At 45.1% G+C, this 20,547-nt stretch overlaps 1 protein-coding gene and 1 long non-coding RNA gene across 21 annotated transcripts in view; one reads left to right on the forward strand and one right to left on the reverse strand.

Moving 5' to 3' along the window:
* Positions 1-4,242, reverse strand: part of LOC109766590 (putative disease resistance protein At3g14460) — a 32,119-nt gene extending 27,877 nt beyond the window's left edge. Inside the window, exon 1 of the mRNA XM_045231232.2 lies at positions 2,412-4,242. Within this exon, the coding sequence (XP_045087167.2) occupies positions 2,412-3,846 (1,435 nt within the window). The 5' untranslated portion in view covers positions 3,847-4,242. The remainder of the gene's footprint in view (positions 1-2,411) is intronic.
* A 948-nt stretch (positions 4,243-5,190) lies between these two features.
* Positions 5,191-16,016, forward strand: LOC109766589 (uncharacterized). Of its 20 annotated transcripts, none has more exons than XR_012189613.1 (9): positions 5,209-5,917; positions 5,997-6,209; positions 6,296-6,415; positions 7,572-7,736; positions 8,198-8,320; positions 8,422-8,638; positions 8,849-9,026; positions 10,020-10,108; positions 10,239-11,035. It is a non-coding gene; the product is annotated as an uncharacterized lncRNA (long non-coding RNA). The 20 variants fall into 20 exon arrangements; XR_012189612.1 differs by lacking the exon at positions 10,020-10,108 and having other exon boundaries at positions 5,997-6,063; positions 6,162-6,209; positions 6,289-6,415; XR_005763261.3 differs by lacking the exon at positions 10,020-10,108 and having other exon boundaries at positions 5,997-6,063; positions 6,162-6,209.
* Positions 16,017-20,547: the final 4,531 nt, after the last annotated feature.

The following is a 20,547-nucleotide window of genomic DNA, read 5'->3' on the forward strand; positions in this document are numbered from 1 at the left end:
GTGCCCAAAGCGCTCATGCCATTGCCACGCCTCGTCGTCCCGACGGACAGCGAGACAGACCGGTTGTGCCACCTGCACATCAAGGACGTAAAGTCGATTTCCACCTCTGGGTACCTTGGCGAGAAGGCGACCCTGGCGATCCCAGATGCGTAGGACCCCATGCTCAATCAGCACGCGTGAGCCGTTCTCATCCAGCTGTCCCAAGCTGATGATGGAGTTCCTTAGCGCGGGGATGTAGTAGACACCGGTGAGCAGCCGGTGCTCTCCCGCCTTGGTGGTGAAGATGACGGAGCCGACGCCCTTAATTTCCACAGCGGAGGCATCCCCAAACTTGACGGAGCCTCGCGCATCGGAGTCGAGCTCGGCGAAGAATTCCCTTCGACCGGTCATGTGGTGGTGGCGCCGGTGTCGAGGCACCACCCTGTAGTCTTGTCCTTCCCGGAGCCATCGCCGAGAAGAGCGTGCGCTTTTGGCTCGTCGAGGTGGATGAGAGCTTTTGCGACTGGTGTCGCTGAGGATAGCTCAATGCTTGCATGCGCCATGAACAGAGCTGTCTCTTCCTCCTTCGCCTGTGCGACGTGAGCCTGGCCTTGTCGTGGTTGCCGACACTCATTGGCCCAATGGCCAAACCGGCCACAGTTGTGGCAACTATTGTCTTGTGCCGGCTTGGGCTTGCCAGCGGCGCCGTCCTTGGCGCCTCCGCGGGCGTCACCTTCGGCACGTCCTTGTGCCCTGCCCGGGGGGCCTCTTCGCGTCTTACGCTGCTTGCCACGCTTGCGGCCGCCCGTCGTGGAAGAAGGCTCCCCCTTCTTCCTGTCACCAAGGCTGGGATCCCACTGCTCCCGAGTTAGGAGCAGCTTCCCGTCGGTGGTGATGGGCCCCGAGGGAGGCTGTGGCTCGTCGGTGTCGACGACCTTGAGACTGCCTATCGCCTCCTCGATCGTCATCGTGGAGAGGTCCAGCAACGACTCGATCGAGCGAGCCATCTGCTTGTACTTCTCGGGAATGCACCGAAAAAGCTTCTCGACAGCTCTCTCCTCGGTGTAGGTGGCATCGCCAAACTTCACCATCTTCTGCAGCAGAGTGTTGAGACGGAGAGCAAAGTCATCAACGTCCTCACCTGGCTTGAAAGCCAGGCTCTCCCACTCCTTACGAAGTGCTTGCAGAGTGGACTTGCGAGCACAGTCGCTGCCGATGCATGCTGCAGCGATGGCGTCCGAAGCCTCCTTGGCAGTCCGCTTGTTGGAAAGCGAGAACTGCATCTCGGGCGGGACTGCGGCGATGAGGGCGTCCAGCGCCCGTCGATCCTCTAGGTGGTCGACGTTGCTGTCCTGGACTGCCTCCCACATGCGCCGCACCTGGAGCCTGACCTTCATGATCCCGGCCCACTCGACGTAGTTGGTTTTAGTGAGGGTAGGCCACCCAACACTAGGACCAACATCCCTGACCACAGTCCGGACCTCGTAGAGGCCGCGGTCCTGGTCGTTGCAGCCGCCGTCGCGGTGCGCGCCTCCACCTGGAGCGCGGGCGTGCTCGGCTGCCCACTGCGTCGTCCGCTCCTGCGCCACTTTGGCGCGATCTGCGTCGGCGCCGTCGTCCGCAGGCGCGGAGCTGCTGGAGCTGCCGGGGCCGCCGCGGAGTGCCTTGGCATCCGCCGTAGCCTCACGGGCTGCTTCTGCTGCTGCTTCTACCTCCGCCCTGGCTGCTTCTACCTCCGCTCTGGCTGCTGCCAGCTCCGCTGCAGCCAGCCTCGACACCCTTGCCGCCGCAGCAGCTGCTGCTACAGCCGCTCGCTCACGCTCCTCTGCCACGGCGCGCTCGGCCTGCTGCCGGCGCCGCATGCTCGAGGTAGCCGTGTGCTGAGAGCGACCTACAGACATGGCTCGCTGCAGGGGGGCTGTTGCGTGAAGAAGAGGATGTTGTTGCCGAGCCGCTGCTCGACAGTCCAGAGGGAGGGAGGTAACCAGAGGCAGACGGAGCAGCTGCTGCTACCGACTTGGGTTGCTCAGCTCCCGGTGAGGGAGGTAAGCAGGAAATGCTCAGGGTACAAGATAACCTGGCTCTAATACCACTTGTTAGACCTTTCAGCCTGAACATTTCATAGTTGTGGATGACACTAGGAGAGTTGGGACAATTTTCGTTGGTTTATTTCTCACACAATGCCATGCCAATCTGAGGGGTTGGGGATACATACTTATAGGCTGCTAGCCAGCCAAGCATATGCTAAGATGCTAGTCTAAGATGCTGCTAAGATGCCAGTCTAAGATGCTAGTCTAAGATGCTATCCTAACTGCCAGTCCTTGATGGCCAGGGATTCTATCCTAACTGCCACAAGGACCATGTGCTGCAGCCAAAGGACCATGTGCTGCAGCCCCACAAAGACCTTAGTACATAGACTTATCCATAAAAGCAATCCCTCCCAATATCTTCAACTCTCTTGTCTTGGTTGCACGAATCAACAAGGCCCTCCGCCATCCAAAGTGGGACCAACTCATCAATGACATACATGTGGCCTTTTGGAAACAAGCCGCAATATAGGAAGCACCTCTGCAGACATGGATCTAATTTCTCATAACTCCACAACAAAGCTCTCATGGGCTCACTTAATTTGTCAATCCTTATAGTAAAAGCATCTTTCCATGCAGATATATCTGTTTTCCCTTTCAACTGGGAACCCACAACTTTTGCTGCCAAAGGAGATTGTCCAAGCCTTTCACCAATTTTCTCTGAAAAATCTTCCAACCTTCTACGCAGCTGCGGATTCCCAATATTTGGCCCAGAGAATGCATGGTGTTTGAAGAGTGCCAAGAACTGAGCATCTTCCATGTTTTTCAATGGGCACACTTCTTCACAGCAAAGAGCAGCTGGAAATGTATCCCGCCGAGAAACTAGAGGAGCTAACAGTTGGTCCCATTCCCTCTCACTGCCAGGTTCAAACCAAACATCATCCAACACGAGTAGAAATTTCTTTGATTCTTGCAGTATGTCGATCAACTTACGCTGTAGAGTATCAAGGTTATCAATATGTGGGCATCCCCCCTGAGAGGCAGACTCGATGATCTCACGTGTATGACGGCGCACATCAAGTTTGCGTGAGATGCTTATCCACATTCTCACATCAAAACATTCTTTTACCCTTTTGTCACTGTAGACAAGTTGTGCTAGTGTAGACTTCCCCATGCCTCCAGCTCCAACAATGGCCAAACCCGAGTACATAGTTGTACTAAACTTAGCTGTAGCGGCTATCTTGGTAAGACAATTTATTATATGGTCACAGTCCTTGTCATGACCAATCACTTTCAAAGGAGCTAGTGATGTGGTATCAGGAACAATAGCTGTTGGTATGGTGGAGCTCTCTACATTATAACCTGCTGGTAGCAGTTCATGGAAGACTTTGGCTTTTGCCAGGGTAGCCTTCAGTTCATTTAGCTGGCGAAGTAGCTTCCTGTTCTCAGAGCTCAGATTTGATAGCCTGCTTGATGCAGCATGGAGAGGCTTCATCAAAGTTTTGCTGATGAAGGAGGCATCGGCCGGCAGGGAATCCTTCCCCTTTGATTTGCGTTTGAGGAGGTTGTACTCATGCTCTTCCAGCAACTCTTCAGCCAGGTAGAATGCTTCTTTGAGTTCCTGAAGCCATTTGTCCAACTTGGGCCTGTGGTTTCCCTTGTTTGCTGCTTCAATCATCAACTCGAACTGCGGCAAGATAGTGGTCTCCAGTTCATGGAGTTCACATGCCATGTCTACTCCAAGGTACGTTGACGCATTAGCTAGGAGATTCTTCAAGGCCGGCGATGCAGCCAGTTTTAAGCTCATGCTTAAGGCAGCGCTAGCTAAAGCCACTTCCATTGGGTTGCAGGTTTAATTTTTGGGTTGGGATGGTCTGAATAAACTGGCGATAGCACTCAAATTTGTTTCTGGATGCAGTGATGGATGAAAAACCTGTTGGAGTAGGAAATCACGAGATAAATTAGTCAATAATGATAAGAAAACTGGAATGGTGATAAGGAAAAAAAAAACCTAGTTGCAGGTCTGTAGACAATAGAGAAGACTGCGAATATTGTTCTGAGAGTGAGGAATGACCTGAATAATTGATAGACCAGCAATGAAATCGCTTCTGGATCAGAGGTAGAAACAACCAGTGAATGAATATAGCAATGGATGAACACCTATTGAAGTGGGATGTCACTAGATAAATTAGCCGGTTGCAAGAACGAAGATAATAAACAGGACCCTGCAGCAAGACTTGTGGAGGAAAACATACAAGAATAGTGGTGAGCTTACACAGATAAGTGAGAAGCAGTGTCGTAGGAGCCGGCAGAGCGATGAGGCAAGGTTGCAGGAGAGGAAGATAGTAGTAGGAGCTAATAGTGTTGTGTTGCAAGAGAATGAGATGCAGAAATCCCCCAACAGGAGGTCAACGAGGCAATAGCTGATCTGACCCAGCTACTTGCTCTATTTCTTAAGTATAGTTGAGCTGGACTTGCTAATAAACTAACCACTAACCAATGTGGACATAGCTCACTGATCGACGATTAAAGTGCATAGAGCAGGCTAGATGCATATGACGATTGAGTTTCTGTATCAAAAATTTCAGCAGCGGACAGATAACTTCATGCAACAACGAGTGAATATATAGCAATGGATGAACACCTATTGGATTGAGAAATCACAGAATAAATTAGCCGGTTGCAACAACGAAGATAATAAACAGAAGCATACAGCCAGATTTATATAGGAAAACATACGAGAATAGTGGTGAGCTTACACATTTGAAGAAATGAGAAGCAACGTTTCTTTTCTCGAATACAAATGAGAAGCAACGTTGTAGATGCTGGCTCGGCGATGCAGCAAGGTTGCGGGAGAGGCAGATAATAGTAGGAGCTAACAATGTTGTGTTGCAAGAGAATGAGATGCTCAAATCCCCAAACAGCAGGTCAAGAGAATGGAACATATAAACGCTGCTGTGTTACCCGCAGTTCTAGCGCACTTGCGCTCGCGGACGAGTCTGGATCGAGCGATCTACCTCGCTGGCAGTTTTTTTACGACGCTGTCAAAGATCCGGCCGGTTGTTTCTCTGGACGCTACTATTTTGCACTAGAGCCGATGACGGGTGGGGCTCTTTCCTGGCGGGCCCAATTCTGCAGGGTGTGCCTCGTGTGTGCCTCGGTAAGAAAGGTGGATCGCAGCGAGCGCTGGATTGGGTGGACTAGAGCGAGCGGGATTGGGCGTCCCTCCTCTCTCCTGTGAAAATATCTCCTCTCTCCCCTCTTCTCTGTGCCGCCGCCGCCGCCTCCGCTTCCCCCCTCCCTCTCGGCCGCCTTGTCTCCTCCGCGTCCACCGTCTGCTTCTCCCCTTGTCTCGGCACCCGAGTAGCACGGCCACATCACGCCTGCGCCCTCGCTTTGCCACATCCTCTGCGTCGTCGTGCCATCACACCGCCTCCACTTCGCCTTTGGTTCCCCGCCGCAGCCTCCTGCCCGTGCGCTTGAGAGGGGCATCGCCGTCGTTGCCGGTGGCGACTTCATCGGCCGCCTCCTCTCTCCTTGCCAATCGTGACTGCCACGACCTCGGACCTCGCTGCAGACCCCTCGGCTATCAGGGAAGGCAGCCATCAGTGGAGATTGAGCCGGCTACATGGGTGCACTTACCAGGCTCTATTTATATTACCCACTTTCCGTTTGGATAATGTTACTTTGCTTGTAATTTTGAGATTAAACTATTAGCTTACTATCAGGTCTGCACCATTCTAGATATCATCTTGACTTTTAACTTCTCCAAATGCAACATTGGATAACATAAATAGGAATTTTTGTCAAATTGTGAAACTGTAATTAATAGATTCACCTGAATATTAATCTGTTGTGTTATTGCAGGGAAGAGGTATGAAATTCTCAACTTAGGAGGGAGCATACACAAGGTATTCCACGCTTCCCATTCTCCTCATGTAGCAAAGGAACATCCAACCTGTCATGTGTCGATCACTAAGTAATAAACAGGACTCTGATGTTGGAAAGAAGCAACTGGATATCAAAGCAAAAGGAACACGGCTCCTCTTATAAATCAGTGAACTATCCTAATTCTGGACTCTTATGGCCCTATATATGCCAAGCAGTCACAACTGCTGTTTTAGACAAACTAAAAAAAAAAATTTAACTTTGCAGTGTAAGCAGACCCTTGAGTAGGAGAGCAACATGACTGCTAGCTTCCCTGTAAGTTCAGTGTGTTTCTTAACTGAAAGTATCATTCCGTTATCAAGTCATTCTCAATGTGTGCTGTTTCATTCTGGAGCCTGCAGGCTGCATTACAGGAGATGGATACGAAGTCCTCGGAGGAGGAATACAAAGCTCTACAAGGTGATGGAGCTGGAGATGTTGTGTATTTCCAGTCTCTTGAAGAACGAATCATTAATATGAAGGTGTTCAGCCGATACTTTTCAGTTTGGTTGCTCCATGATTAAAGCTAATTGATCTCTCTCTTTTTTCTTCTCATGGAGAAGTACATATACGTTACTTTGAATGATGCCATGCGCAGTCTTAAAAAGTTGAACATCTTTCTCTGCAGTGAGTTTCTGAACTTGTTATGTGGGGCCGTCACTATGAAAAGAGAAAGAAGGACTCGGCAACAACAGAGTCCAGATAGATTACAGCAAAGTTTGTTAGGAAACCTAAGTTTGTTAGGAGAGTCGGTTTGGTCTAGAATATGAGATATTGAGTTTGTTAGGGACTCTAGCTAGTAGCTTGAATAAGGGGATATATATATAGGACGACCATGTATTGGAGGAATCAAGCAATATATCAATCTATTTCCTATCTCCCTCTGTCAAGCGTGGAGCAGGCCAGGCTAAGACCTTGCCCCTCCGTCGTCATTACCTCCGGCTAACGCCGGCCATAACAGAACTAGGTGGGATACCATGGGTGCAAGATGAACTCATATGTAGATGACCACACGTCCAATGCGTTTAAAGAATGCAGTATATGCTTATATGTGTGGCTGCCGTTTGTACAACTTGACAACTCCATATAGAGGTATTAAACATTGAGAATCATAGCATTTACCAATGAAATGACTAACCAACAAGGAAGAAGTATAAGAATAAAAGCTAAGTGCTCTTTTTGTTTGCTTCTTCTGCCATTTGCATCTTTTGTAGTTAGCTTCAGAAACTAAAAATACAAAGATAGAATAAGGCCTCGCTTTTTATAATTTCATTTATTTTTGAATGTTACTTATATAAAAGGCATGCCTCCAAGAGGGTGAGAAGCTAGATGATGCTATTTATAAACGTTTTGCTCTCCACTGAGTTTACAGATTCTATAAGAGGAGAGGAAGATCAGTTCGTCTTCTTGTATGATCGTCTCTCTCAGCAGTTTTGGGTTACAACTTACAAGTGTGTGTTTTAATGTATATGGTGTGGGCCACACAGATTTTCTTTGACGGGATGCAACTATGTTTGCTTAGCCTTTTTCTTAAAACTACAAACCTAAAACACGTTTCATGCAACATTGGAACAGGTTGATACTTTATTTGTTCACACAGTACATAGTGCGACCAGCCGCTAACTACAATCTGTACAGATTTTGCAGGGATGTATATATATGATCATGTTTCACTGGGATCCTCAACTGTTCCGGTTCGTATTTAGCAGGATCACATGTTGACCAATGACTCAAATTAATTTTCTCACTGATCCTGTTTACTCAAGAACTTGTGACCCAGTTCCAGGACAACTATGGACTAAGGTACGCTAGCTGCTTGCATCTTTCAGAGGATGTAATTAGAGACAACTATATGGGTGTTTTCTGTCCTCTTAGAACTATTAGTATTCACTTGGGGGAGAAGTGCAAGCAGAAGCAGATTTCAATTGGAATAAGTGGGCTAGAAAGTGTGTTGGCAGATATTTGGTGCACTGTGATCTAAAGGAACGTTGTATAGGTTGTTACAAATCCACCATAAACAACTTAGCGATTCATGGACGACTTCCGCAAGCACACCAGATGCCTGAGACCAGATGAAATTATCATTTTCAGATTGGTAGTAGTCCCCATGAGATTATTGTGCGCATTGCCAATTGGTGGTGGTCTTTGTTTTTAAGCAGAGTGTTGTTCTGTAGAAATTACTGATCTGAGCTAAAAACTAATTCTCATACTAGACAATGACTCTAATTTACTTTGGGACTCTGGTTTTCGTGTCTTTATTTTAGGGGTGGAGGTTGATTTATCATGAGGCGGTTACAGGCATGCATGTTTTATGGTGGCAAGCATTATATATCATTGAAGACTCACCATTTGTTCAAGTTCCTAACATGCTAATCGGCAACCTTTAGGTATTCATATATAAAAAGTACCTTCTGCTGAGCATAGTGTATGATATCCAGATTATACATGTCCTTCCATGATATCTTATTTTTGCCACTTATTTTTTTAGAAGATTGCCCTTCAAAATTTTCTTGCCTGCTCTCCTTGCCCCTGAGCTCCTGTACCAGCAACAACAACTTGTGTGTGGTATCAGCCAGAGATTAGCGTTGATTTTTTCAAGTTATTGGGACACTCGAGAACTAGCAGTACCACATAAAAAAGTCTGGAGTTAGCAGAACCAGAAGCATTACACTGAGGCGCTCAGAAGAAACCCAAAGGATCCAAAGGTAATTTCTGATGTTTTATGATATTCAATTGCTTGAGCTAAAAAATTATGTGAAGCTGTTTCGCTGTTATAATGTGGATAACATCTCACACTGCATGTATGCCATTTGAATTAGCTAGCCTTTAGATGACCATTGGCTATAGGTGCTTCTGCAGTGTAGGTGTTGTGATGTGGAGTGTTTTGTAGTGCTAAGCTATTGGCAACGTTTCAGGTATACGGCAACACGGCTTCCTGTTACACCAAGACGGATGCCATGCCTGAAGTACTGAAGGATACCAAGAAGTGCATCGAGCTATATCCCACATTCTACAAGGGATGCACAAGGAAGGGTGCAATCCTGTTTGTCTCTAAAGAATGCGACAAAGCAAGGGAACGAGTGTTCCTGAGTGGTATGTCTATTCTTGCAACCCCTTTCTTCTGCTTATTTTCCATTGCCATACTTTACACTATGTTCTCTTTAACATGGAACAGAGACATGTTGTTAGGGCCTCTTTAAAAAGTGCTTACTGTTTCAACAATGCCTGTAGTGCCTTCGCTCATTAATGCTCCATACATGTCAGCTGATACATTTGTTCATGTCTACGTCTTGGTGTAAAAACAAATATTGTTATTTGCCCTATCAAGAATATTAGCTTGAATAAGTCCAGATATATACCACCTGAAAAGGCTCTGTATGCATTTATTTACTGAACATTACAAATTCAAATTATATTTTCAAATTCTTTACACCACAGGTGCCAACAACATGTTTCAGTGCACATGTGTCCTAGCAAATGGGCTTAAAATCAATAAGGTGAGGGCCTCGGTTTACTGGGCCGCCTTATTTATCCACACAGGCAGATGCTGACGCCTTAACCCTATCCATCCACCCTCCCCAACAACAGCCGGCCTTCACTCGCTCATCAACCATAGCTCCTCTGCAACGAACAACCGACTAAATCCGCAAGATTCCCCCCCCCCCCCCCCCCCCCCCCAACCCCACCAGCTCAAAGATTTGGCCGCTGCCTCAACAAATCGCGCCCCCAAGTTAGCTCTTCCCAGATTCTTGCTCTAATCCCTTCAAAGTAAACTCTGGGCATGATTCCCATTCTGTAACGGTGGTCTTATCGAAGGCATGAACAGAACAAACAACATTCTACTGTTTGGATCCAGCTACACAAATATGTTTTTTAGTTCAGCCCACCAATTTCAACTTGCTTCACAAACCAGATGCACAAATGAAATCATAAGAGAACAACATTATTCAATCAAAATGAAGGGAAAAAAGGTTTATTTGTTAGGTTTGCTTCAGAATCAGATTTGATGAATACTGTAGCACCAGAATTTTTTTGTGTGTGTTTTCTACTAGCAACACCGACCAAACACCTGCACCTTAATCCCAGGTTTTCTTATTGCTTGATCAAAACTACAAGCAGAGCAAATTTAAAGTCCTGCTGTTCTCTTTGCAAATTTAAGGTCCTGCAAATTTAAGGTACACAACACATATAATTTGGTTACTCTGATAATTGTATGTCTTTCTAGAGATTCATACACACACAAGCAGATACAAAATCATAGACTACAATTGTTGACAGTATATTCTTCCTCATATCATTTAACAGCTGCAATGGAAAAAGTGAAGATTCCAGTAAAAGTGCTTCTAGACGCTATGATGCACCAGCTTGGCCTCCCAAATGCAGTTTACTCAACACAAAAAGGGGCGGACGGTCGGTCTTGATGCAATAGTTCACTTCTATGGATGTAAGCAGCAACTGGACAATAGACTTTCACCAAAATCAATATCCATCCATGTGTATGATAAACTCGAAGAAGCTGAAGATCAACTAGCAACTGAGGCTCTCAGGTGCATACAAGGTTCTTACAACACAGTTCTACAAGACATAAACTACGACAAGGCACATCTAGCTCAAGAAAAATGTTAGACTCTAGAGCATCAGCAAAAAAGATAAGGACGGAAGAATCAACTATTTTAGCAGCAGTGGAGATCAAATTGCAGCAAAGGAACTTTATCGCATAACAGATACAAACTAGCTGGCTCAATATCCAAAGACAACAATCTCAATCATGTTTTATCACAGGTAACATATGTTGCTGACCGTCTTAGCGATACAACAACACAGTCTGAATATGATCTCCAGCAAATAAACCACTATTATTGGGGCCTGGACGATGATATCGAAGGAATTTCTGCTTTGAGCAATGCAGGCCACGAAGAATAGCAGTTATGAAGAGTTGCCTCAAAGAGGTCGTTCTAAACATCCAGCGATACATCTGTCTAAGTATCTTTGCCTATCTACATGCCTTGCTCATAACATGTAAATGATCGTTCGTAAGCTTCTTAGGAAACATGTATCATCAGCAACCATCTATCTATCATCAACCCATACTTATTTTCATATGTTTCATTCTGTGTCTTCATATTTTGATGCACACTCTTTCTATAGTTGGCTTGCTCTTGGCCTTTGCGCCATTGGCGCAACAGGTCATCTAGTATAACAACAGATGAAAACCCTGTTGGCACTAGTAGAAAAATGGTATTTAGTCCCAGTTCATAAGGGCCTTTAGTCCCGGTTCTGGAACCGGGACTAAAGGGTCGTTACTAAATCCTCCCCCCTTTAGTCCCGGTTCTTACGAACCGGGACTAAAGGCCGTCACGTAGCCGCTGTCTGGAGCTCCACCTTTAGTCCCGGTTGGTAACACCAACCGGTACTAAAGGTATTTTTACGGAAAAAAATTGATTTTTTTTCAATTGAAATTTTTTCGATTTTCAAATTTTTGAATTATTTTCCAATTTAATCTCTAATCACCCCTCATCACTGCTCAATTTAACCTCTAATCTCTAATCACCCATCATCATTCCAAATCATCTAACTTCCCGACCGGTCACCCATCCTCTGACTACTCCAGCCTGAGCACGCTTAACTTTCGGGTTCTATTCCCCCTCGTTTACAAGTCTGCACTTGTTGTTTTCCTGACAACAGTAAGATGTCAATCCTATTAACCCTCAGGAGTTTAGCTTGAGCATGAAGTCACAAGTTTCACTGTTTGAGTTTGAAACTATTATTCTAAAAAACAATAATTGTTTAGTAACACTAATATTTCTTCAATAAGTAGTTTGACCACAGTTTGACCAGATTTGACCTTCAAAAAATTGAAATAATTATTTAGTAACACTAATATTCTTGAATAATTATGTAGTAACACTAATATTTCATGAATAAGTACTTTGACCATAGTTTGACCACAGTTTGACCAGATTTGACCAAAATTCTAAAAAACTGTAATAATTATTTAGTCACACTAATATTATTGAATAAATATTTAGTAACACTAATACTTCTTGAATAAGTAGTTTGACCAAAGTTTGACCTGATTTAACCAAAATCCAAAAAAAATTGAATTTAGTCATAACTTTTTTTCCTTTTAGAATTTGAGGATTCTAAAAATTTGCAAACAGGCCATAGGCCGTCAAAATCGGATGCGGATTTTTGTGCTAAACATTTTGATATATTATACGTTTTTTTCTGACATCGTATGCAAAAGTTATAGCCGTTTTACATTTTCCATACACTTTTTGCAAAACATGTCCAAATTTAAGTTTTTAAATTTTCCTAACTAGTACATGTAGTAACATAACTATATCTGGAAGGATTTTAATTTTTTAAGTTTTTATCATTTTCTTTTGCTTTTTACAAAACTGAAAAGGCGATCCACGGCCGAGGGGGGGGGGGGGGGGGGGGTAGAGTTTGAAAATGGGACCTTTAGTACCGGTTCGTGCCTCAAACCCCATTAGTACCGGTTGGTGGCTCAAACCGGGACTAAAGGTCTAACCTTTAGTACCGGTTGGTGCCACGAACCGGTACTAATGGGCATCGCACCCTTTAGTCCCGGTTCGTGGCACCAACAGGGACTAAAGGTCCCATTTGAACCGGGACTAATGCCTGTACGGTGCCCTAGCCGCTTGAACCGGGACTAATGCTCACACTAGTCCCGGTTCGTGATGCAACCGGGATTAATGCTCTTTTCTGACCGAACCAAAGCCCTGTTTTCTACTAGTGTGGAGTGGAAAATCACGAGATAAATTAGCCGGTTGCAGCAACAAAGGTAATAGGCAGTGCAGAGGAGAACAGACAAAAATAGTGGTGAGCTTACATAGATGAAGAAGCAAGAAGCAGCGTTGTAGGAGCCAGCGTAGCGATGAGGCAAGGTTAGAGGAGAAGCACATAGTAGGAGCTAATGATGTTGTGTTGCAAGATAATGAGAGAAATAAATCCCCAAACAGCATGTCAATGAGGCAATAGTAGGTCGGATCAAGCTACTTGCCCTTTTTTGTGTTTTGCTGAGATGGACTTGCTAATAAACTAACCAGTAAACAACTTGAACACAGCCAGTTGTATTGATAACTAAATTATAAACACTTGCCCTTTTTTTTAATATTGATAACTAAATTATAAAGTACCAGAGGACTCTTGCCAATACAGGGCCATTGTATGACTAAATACAAACAACCAGTTGGTAACAAATACAGAGCCATTATAAAGTACCAGAGTGCGCGCTCCTCCTCTTCCTCCCGCTCCCTCTGCATGCGCTGCTTGCCGTCTACGCGCTCCTCCGCCTGCCGGCGCTGCCGCCAATGGTCGGCATACATGGCCTCCTGCACCGGCGTGGCACCAAGCCAAATGTGTGTGTGGGGGGGGGGAGGGGGGGGGGCTCTGACGAACTCCTGCGCCTGGCCGGTCCAGACGTACCTCTCGGCCGGCTCGGGCGGAGACGTCGTCAGGGTTAGCCGCCACGGGGACGGCGACAGCGGCACCACGCAGTCCCCTGCTGCGGAGAGGGCCATGGAGGCCGCCATCTGCGCCTGGTACGCGGCCTCCTCCGCTGTTGCCGCTTCGGCCTTCCGTCGCTCCTCCTCAATGGAGTTGGCGAAGGCCTCCGCCAGCGCCGCCTGGTAGGCCGCCTCGGCTTCCTCCTCCTCTGGCTGAACGACAGGGGGAGGCGGAGGGTTGATGTGGTGGTGGCGCACGCCGCGCCGCCGTTGCTCCGCGTGTTCGAGGGCAAACCAGACCTGCCAATTGGGAGAGTCTGCGGCGTACTCGGGCATGCGCCGCTGCGCCGGCGTGAGCTACGCCCGCCACTTGCGCACCTCGTCATCGTGCTCCCGCTATGTCCGCGGCACCGTCGGCATCGGGATCCGCTGTGGATTGAGGTGCCAGTGGTGTGGCAGTGTGATGTCCAGGTATGGAGCGGCTACCTGAACTCCCAGTGTCACCGCGCTTGGTGCACCGGGATGTTCAGACGCTGCCGACCTGATTAGCGGGCAGGTGCCGGTGGCGGAGGAGGAGGAGGGGGAGGAGGAGCACGAGAGGATGAGGCACCGGGGTGCCCTTGCCCTTGCCGCTAAAGAACCCCATGGCTAGGGTTTTGAGTTGTCGCCGGCGAGGAAGCGGGAAGGGGGTGGGGGGGGGGGGGGCAGATGTGGACGGAAGTGGATGAGGCCGCCCCCCTCCCACACGCGAGGGTTAAAAAAGGACGCTTTCACTGGCTGACTAGTGGGCCCGGTGTCGGTGGTCGTCATAAATTAGATGGCGGGCGGTAGTTGGGTGGCCGCCAAATGGGACCGTGGCGGACACCGAGGAGGCGCGCGCCGTGTCCGTGCCGAAGCATTCCAAGCGCAATTTTGGGCCCGAAATGGGTTCGGGTCGGTGCGTTGGGTCTCCACTTTTGTCCGCGCCGACCCCAACGCAGACGATTTGGGTCGCCCTGTTGGAGTTGCTCTAAACGTATCCACGTGGAAGAGTGCTCCGATCTAATCTTTCCGACAAGTAAGCTATATGGAGAGGCCAGGGTGCGCGTGCATAGGAAAATATATGTACGGACGTGGGTACCCGTCCGTCCGGACAAAACCCTAGTTGATCCATATCGAGCGATCCCATGGCGCTGCCGCTGCTGGCGAGGAGGCTCGCTCTGCGACTGCCGCTGCCGGTCTCGACCTCCCCGCCGCCGGCAACTCAGCGGCCTTTCTTCACCCGCATATTCAACTCCACCTCTAAGGTACGTACGTACGTTACAAATTTTGCTTGCCCAGATCGCCACTAATTGAACCATATGTCCCCTGTTGCTGTTGGCCATTAAAGTTGTACTATAAGTTAACTAAGCCAATCATGGATAGTGCTCCTAAGTAGATCCAGATGTTATTATTCATGATTGCTAACTAGACTGAATTGGTAATATTGAAAAGCGTATACTAGTGACTTAATCCTGCATGCTATTTTTAGGTTTTACGTACATGCATGCATTGTCACTTGTTCTCACGCAAATATCAATTAGGCTGCGTTCGCTTGACATGAATTTGAAGGGGGTTTGGAAGGGAATGAAGGGGATTAAATCCCATACAAGTCAAATTCCCGACAAATCCCCTCCAATCCCCTTGGAACAGGGGTAACCGACCAGAGCCTTAGGGTATCACTCGACATTGATCAATTTGTCCGCATCTTCAAGTTTACCGTTATTAACTAATTAATTGCATCTCTACATGCGTAGGTTCAAGAGAAGCAAGGAAGAATATTTAATTTGGAATCAGTTAGTGAAGAGGAGATCCAACACGAGGCTCACCTTGTAGAAGAACAACGACTTCATGAAGTTTGGCGACGTAGGAGGTAATTAATTAACACCGATCGTTGTTACAGCTTTGCATTATATTTTCATAACACTAGTCTTGATCTTACTGGGACCAAGTATAATAGTAGGCTAAAAGCTTGCTTACATGCATGGTAGTTTTGTCCATGCAAAGAAGAGGGATATTGAAAAAGAGTATTTAGTGGGCTCTAATGCAAGAGTCAAACTGTAAGGGTGCTCTAGGTATAAAAAAAAGGATGAAAGAGAAAGAGAGAGTGCAAAACTAACCTAATAGTCAACTCTTGTCTCGTATCCTCTTGATGACATATCTTATATCGGTGGCTATATCATTAACACTGCTATTAAGTATATATATGTGTATTATCGTTTCATCACTCCACAAAAGTTCATGTATGTATATATGTTTCTCTTTTGAAGGAATGAGCACAAGAAGATGTCGGGAATTTTTAAGCATGTATGGGGGAGTATGAAGTTGTGGGCTGGTGGTATCGTTGTAACAGAGCTCATTTTATTTGTTGATCATGTGCGACGCAACACTGCTAGTACTCCTACTAGCGTGGAAGAACCTAACAAGAAGTGCCCATGTTGCGGCACTCACCTACACGATTAATTAACTATCAAAAGCTAAGTTGCATCCGACAGTTGATGCCCAGTTTTTATATCCTAATAACAATTGTGCCGATATGCATGTGCTTTATTTTATTGTGACGAGCATTATTATGTGTGAACTGATTGTAACAATTGTGATTACTGTACAAAGCTTGATTGCTTTAAGAAAATCAGGGATACATCGTTTGGATTTGATAATATATATCATGTGTGCCATTGTTAATGTACGGGCAATGCACGCAACCACCTAATGCACGCAAGTTTAAGTTGCATGCTAAATAGATATTTGATAGTCAAATTCGAATCAGGAATCGATCAAAGCAAAAAATGTGGCGTCATTACTTGTGCATGTAAAGAGTGCAAGCAAATTACTAGTACACACAAAACTTATAGATCATACTCCCTCTCCGTCCCAAAAGAAATGTCGTGGTTTTAGTTCAAAAAGTTCAACTTTTAACTAAAGCCACGACACTTATTTTGGGACAGAGGGAGTATATAACATGTTATCTAAATTTGTATCCGCTTGATGCTACATTTTTAGTTAATAAAAATTGCTTTATATCAAAAATCTAAACTTTGTGAAATCATTCTGGTCAACAACAAATCTACTAGAGGGGCTTTAAGCTAGAGCTTGCCCTCCCGAGATGCAATTTTCTTTTACTCCTTCCATTTCTTTTTACTCCGAGTATAAAATTTGTTTGAAGTAAAAATACACAAAGTTTGACCAAATTTATTCTTAAAAAGGATCAAATTTACAATACAAAAGTTGGTCAAACTAATGATATTGATTTCATATAAAGAATGTTGATATTTCTTTCTTATGTAGTTGGTCAAACTTTATGAAGTTGATTTCAAACAAATCTTATATGCAGCCTAAAAAAACGGATGAAGTACTACTAAAACTAGACGATGCCCCACACGCTGCTGCGGGAACCTTGTTAAAAGGATGTATGAATAAGTGGTAGAAGACTAAAATTAATGGAAAAGCAAATATAACATGACTTAATTCCCCAAAAATATTCATGCATGAGATGTTATGTTTTGCATGGAGAGATTAAAGAAAAAAAAGTAACTTATGACTACGTTGACTCTTTTTTTAGGGAGAATGCTATGCATGACTTGATGATGTGGCATTGTTTCATGGAGAGGAAAATGAGATAGTATGGGTTCTAGCTATTTAGAAATAGAGGATCCAGCGCCTGCTCATCCGTATATGTAAAGTTGTGGGCCGGTGATGTGGACTCGTTCTCGTATTAAAGAACCTAAATAAGAAGTGTCCGTATTGTGGCACAAACATCCACAATTGATCAATTATCACGGGATACGTCACATGCGATAGATAATGCCCAACTTTAAGGTCATAATGTATTTTACTGTGATGAGCATTGTCATGTCTGAATCAGAACTGATTTAAATAATTGTAATTAATGTACAAAGATTGATTGGTTTAACAACATCAAGGATCCATCATTTTAGTTTGATAATGTAAATCACTACTCTCTCCGTCTGCAAATAAGTATACTTCTATCTTTTATCCTAAGTCAAAGTTTTAAAATTTTGATCAACTTATAGAAAAGAGTAGTAACATATATGACGTCAAATTAGTGTATTATGAAAAAAAATCTTGATAAAGCATAGCTTTTGTAGCTCTCCTCCTCCTAAAAATAGCTAGGGCTCGTGCCTCTCGCCGGCGCCGCCACAGGTCCGCCTCGCCTCCGGTGGCCCTACAGCCATGGGCGCGCAGTGGATCCTGGCAAGGGCCGGCGGGAGAGCTCTGTTGTTAGTCATTCCTTTAATTTTTGTTAGGGTTTGTGTTCTGCTCAGGAAGGCGAGACGGCGGCGGCTCTCTGAAGATGGAATAAAGGTCTCCCCGCCTAGCCCCCATTTCGATGGTGCGTCTAGCATTGTTGGTGGGCATGTGGAGGTGTGTCTCCAGTGGATCTATCCTCGGTGGATTTGCTCGGATCTGGTTATTGTTCGTCTATGTTCATGTGTCTTTGGGTTGGATCCTTTCGATCTACATTATTCTTCATCGGCGGCGGTTTGTTGTGGTGCACTGGTCCTATGGGGCCTTAGCACGACGACTTCCCGGCTGTCTACTACAACAAGTTGTGCCCGACTCTGGCGAGGGAGGGACGACGACGGCGGCGCGCCTTCGGCTCGCTTCAGTGCTTGTAGTCATTGCTAGGTGGTCTATGGATCAGGATGTAATTTTTATCATTTCTGGCGTTCGTTTATACTGCCATGATTGAAGATGAATAGATCGGAAGTTTTCTCGCAAAATAAAATTTGTGTATTATGGAAGTACATTTCGAAATGGTTCTAGTGATATTAATTTAGTGTCATAAATGTTGTTACTTTTCCCTATAAAGCTTGTCAACATTTTAGAAGTTTGATGACAAAAGTTAGAAGTACACTTACTCGTGGACGGAGGGAGTGCACCTTTGTTAAGTATTATGAATCTTTGAGTATCAACTAGTAAGATGTGTGTGCAATGCACGTATCACCTAACGCATAAAGGTTTAAAGTGCATACCAAAAATATATTTAATACACAAATTTCAAGCTCTATGAGAAAATAAATGTCTTCTAGTATGTTGCTTCACACCACGAATCAGAAAGTGCCAAAGCAAAAACAAAAAACAAAAGATGTTGTCATTAATCGTGCATGTGCAAGTAATGACAACTAATGGAGTCAGTGCAAAAACGTATTATAAGCACAATTTATTTTTGGAAATTATGTACACAATTTATCAAACTTGGCGAAAGCTTTGTGGTCCTTGCTTGGATCCACATCACCAACAACTAGCTAGTACACCATTTGGGCGCCGTGTGTGAGGGTCATCCAGAGACCAGAGCGGTATGCGGGCTAGAGGGCTACAATGGTAGAGCAACGGAGATGGTTGTCCTTTGATGCGGTGGTGTCTAGTACTTCCAGTGTGGCCACAACCCTCTGGTGGTACTCCACACTGCTGGAGCGGTGATGATGGTCGTCCTTTAGTGGCGCCTATCCCACCACTAGGCGCGGGCACGACGATGTTAATGCATAGCCATGATTCCAGCCCCAAGCGATAAGAGGATGACACAACAATGCGCCGGTGAGGCGGTGCCCAGCTCCAAGCGATGAGAGGATGACACAACAATGGACTGGTGAGGCCTGGCCGGAAACATGGCGTGTGTGGTACTATAACAGTTAGGAGCAGAGGTTTTATTAGATGTGTTTTGCGTAACAATCAGTGGTGAGCATTAGTCCAGATATGTTGATGGTTCACATTGTCTGGATCTTCTAAACTCGTGTTTTTCACATAGATCAGATTTAATTCATACTCCCTCCGTCTCAAAATAAGTGACTCAAATTTGTACTAGCTTTGTATTAAAGTTAGTACAAAGTTGAGCCACTTATTTTAGGACGGAGGGAGTATAATACAACTCAATCTCACATGCATGTAGTCGATAAATAACAGAGCAGAATAATCATCTACATATTATATATATCCTACTAGCTACTGGGCTGAGTCACTTTCAGAGGGACGGGTCACTTTCAGAACAGCAGCCGCCATATTAACAAGCATAATCAACCAGAAAGACCATCTCAGACATTTGCTTCCCCTTCCAAATAGGCGAGTACTCCACCTTCATAAAAAGAGAGGAGGGACATGCATTAGCATTAATTTCAAATTTGGTTAAAACACGTAATAAGGATATAATATATGAGTATAGGACATGACTACATTTCCCCCCCACATTGTATCTTTGTGCGGCTACCTCTCCACTATCTCACACATGCATGCGATACACCAAGTAACTAATACATGCAAGCATGGCGTCAATAAGATTCTTTTTGGTTTATATTTTTAAGAACTTTTATGTCTCAACCCTTTTACCGGGTTGAAGATGTGCTTTATCAATGGCTTTGCTACAATAACATCTTTGAAACTCGCTTCAAAGTTTTCATGTGTCACAGGTTTATTTTCCACAAATAGTTTCCAGGTTAAAGTTGACTTTTACTACTCACTCCGTCCGATAATATAAGAGCATTTTTCACACTATACTAGTGTAAAAAAACGCTCTACTCCCTCTGTTTCATAATATAAGAGTGTTTTTTTTATATTACACTAGTGTAAAAAATGCTCTTATATTATGGGACGGAGGGAGTAGATTATAAGTAAATTGGTTATAGCCACTTAGTTACCATTTTATTAAATATCACTCTCCATTCATATAAAGACCAGCAGATACGATCTCTTGTTGGTAACACCCGGATCCTCACTCTGTAGCTCTTCATTAAGTTGCAGTATCAATAACATATACAATTTTATCTTGTACCATACTCTATTATCACGGCAGGCGCTAATGTGGAACCCATGGGCAGCGGATGGCGATGAAAACGACGTGAAGCATAATATGAGATTTTACTTTGAAGCTCTAATCGAGGTGAATGGAGTGGTGAAGACATATCGTTAATGGAATTAATGCTTTGTGAGATAAATCATTTCATAATTCTCATTCATGCATCTCCTATCTCTGTGGAAGAAATTTCCCCAGAAAGTGTCGTGGGTACATGCGCCACTTAATTAGATTGCTATAGATTGTAATCCCTTAGTCAACTCACCTCGTAAATTCCTCGCTTTCCTTTGCTCGATCAAGTAAGTCTAGCTTATCC

This window comes from Aegilops tauschii, chromosome 7 (genome assembly GCF_002575655.3).
Source record: "Aegilops tauschii subsp. strangulata cultivar AL8/78 chromosome 7, Aet v6.0, whole genome shotgun sequence".
Taxonomy (NCBI): Eukaryota; Viridiplantae; Streptophyta; class Magnoliopsida; order Poales; family Poaceae; genus Aegilops; species Aegilops tauschii.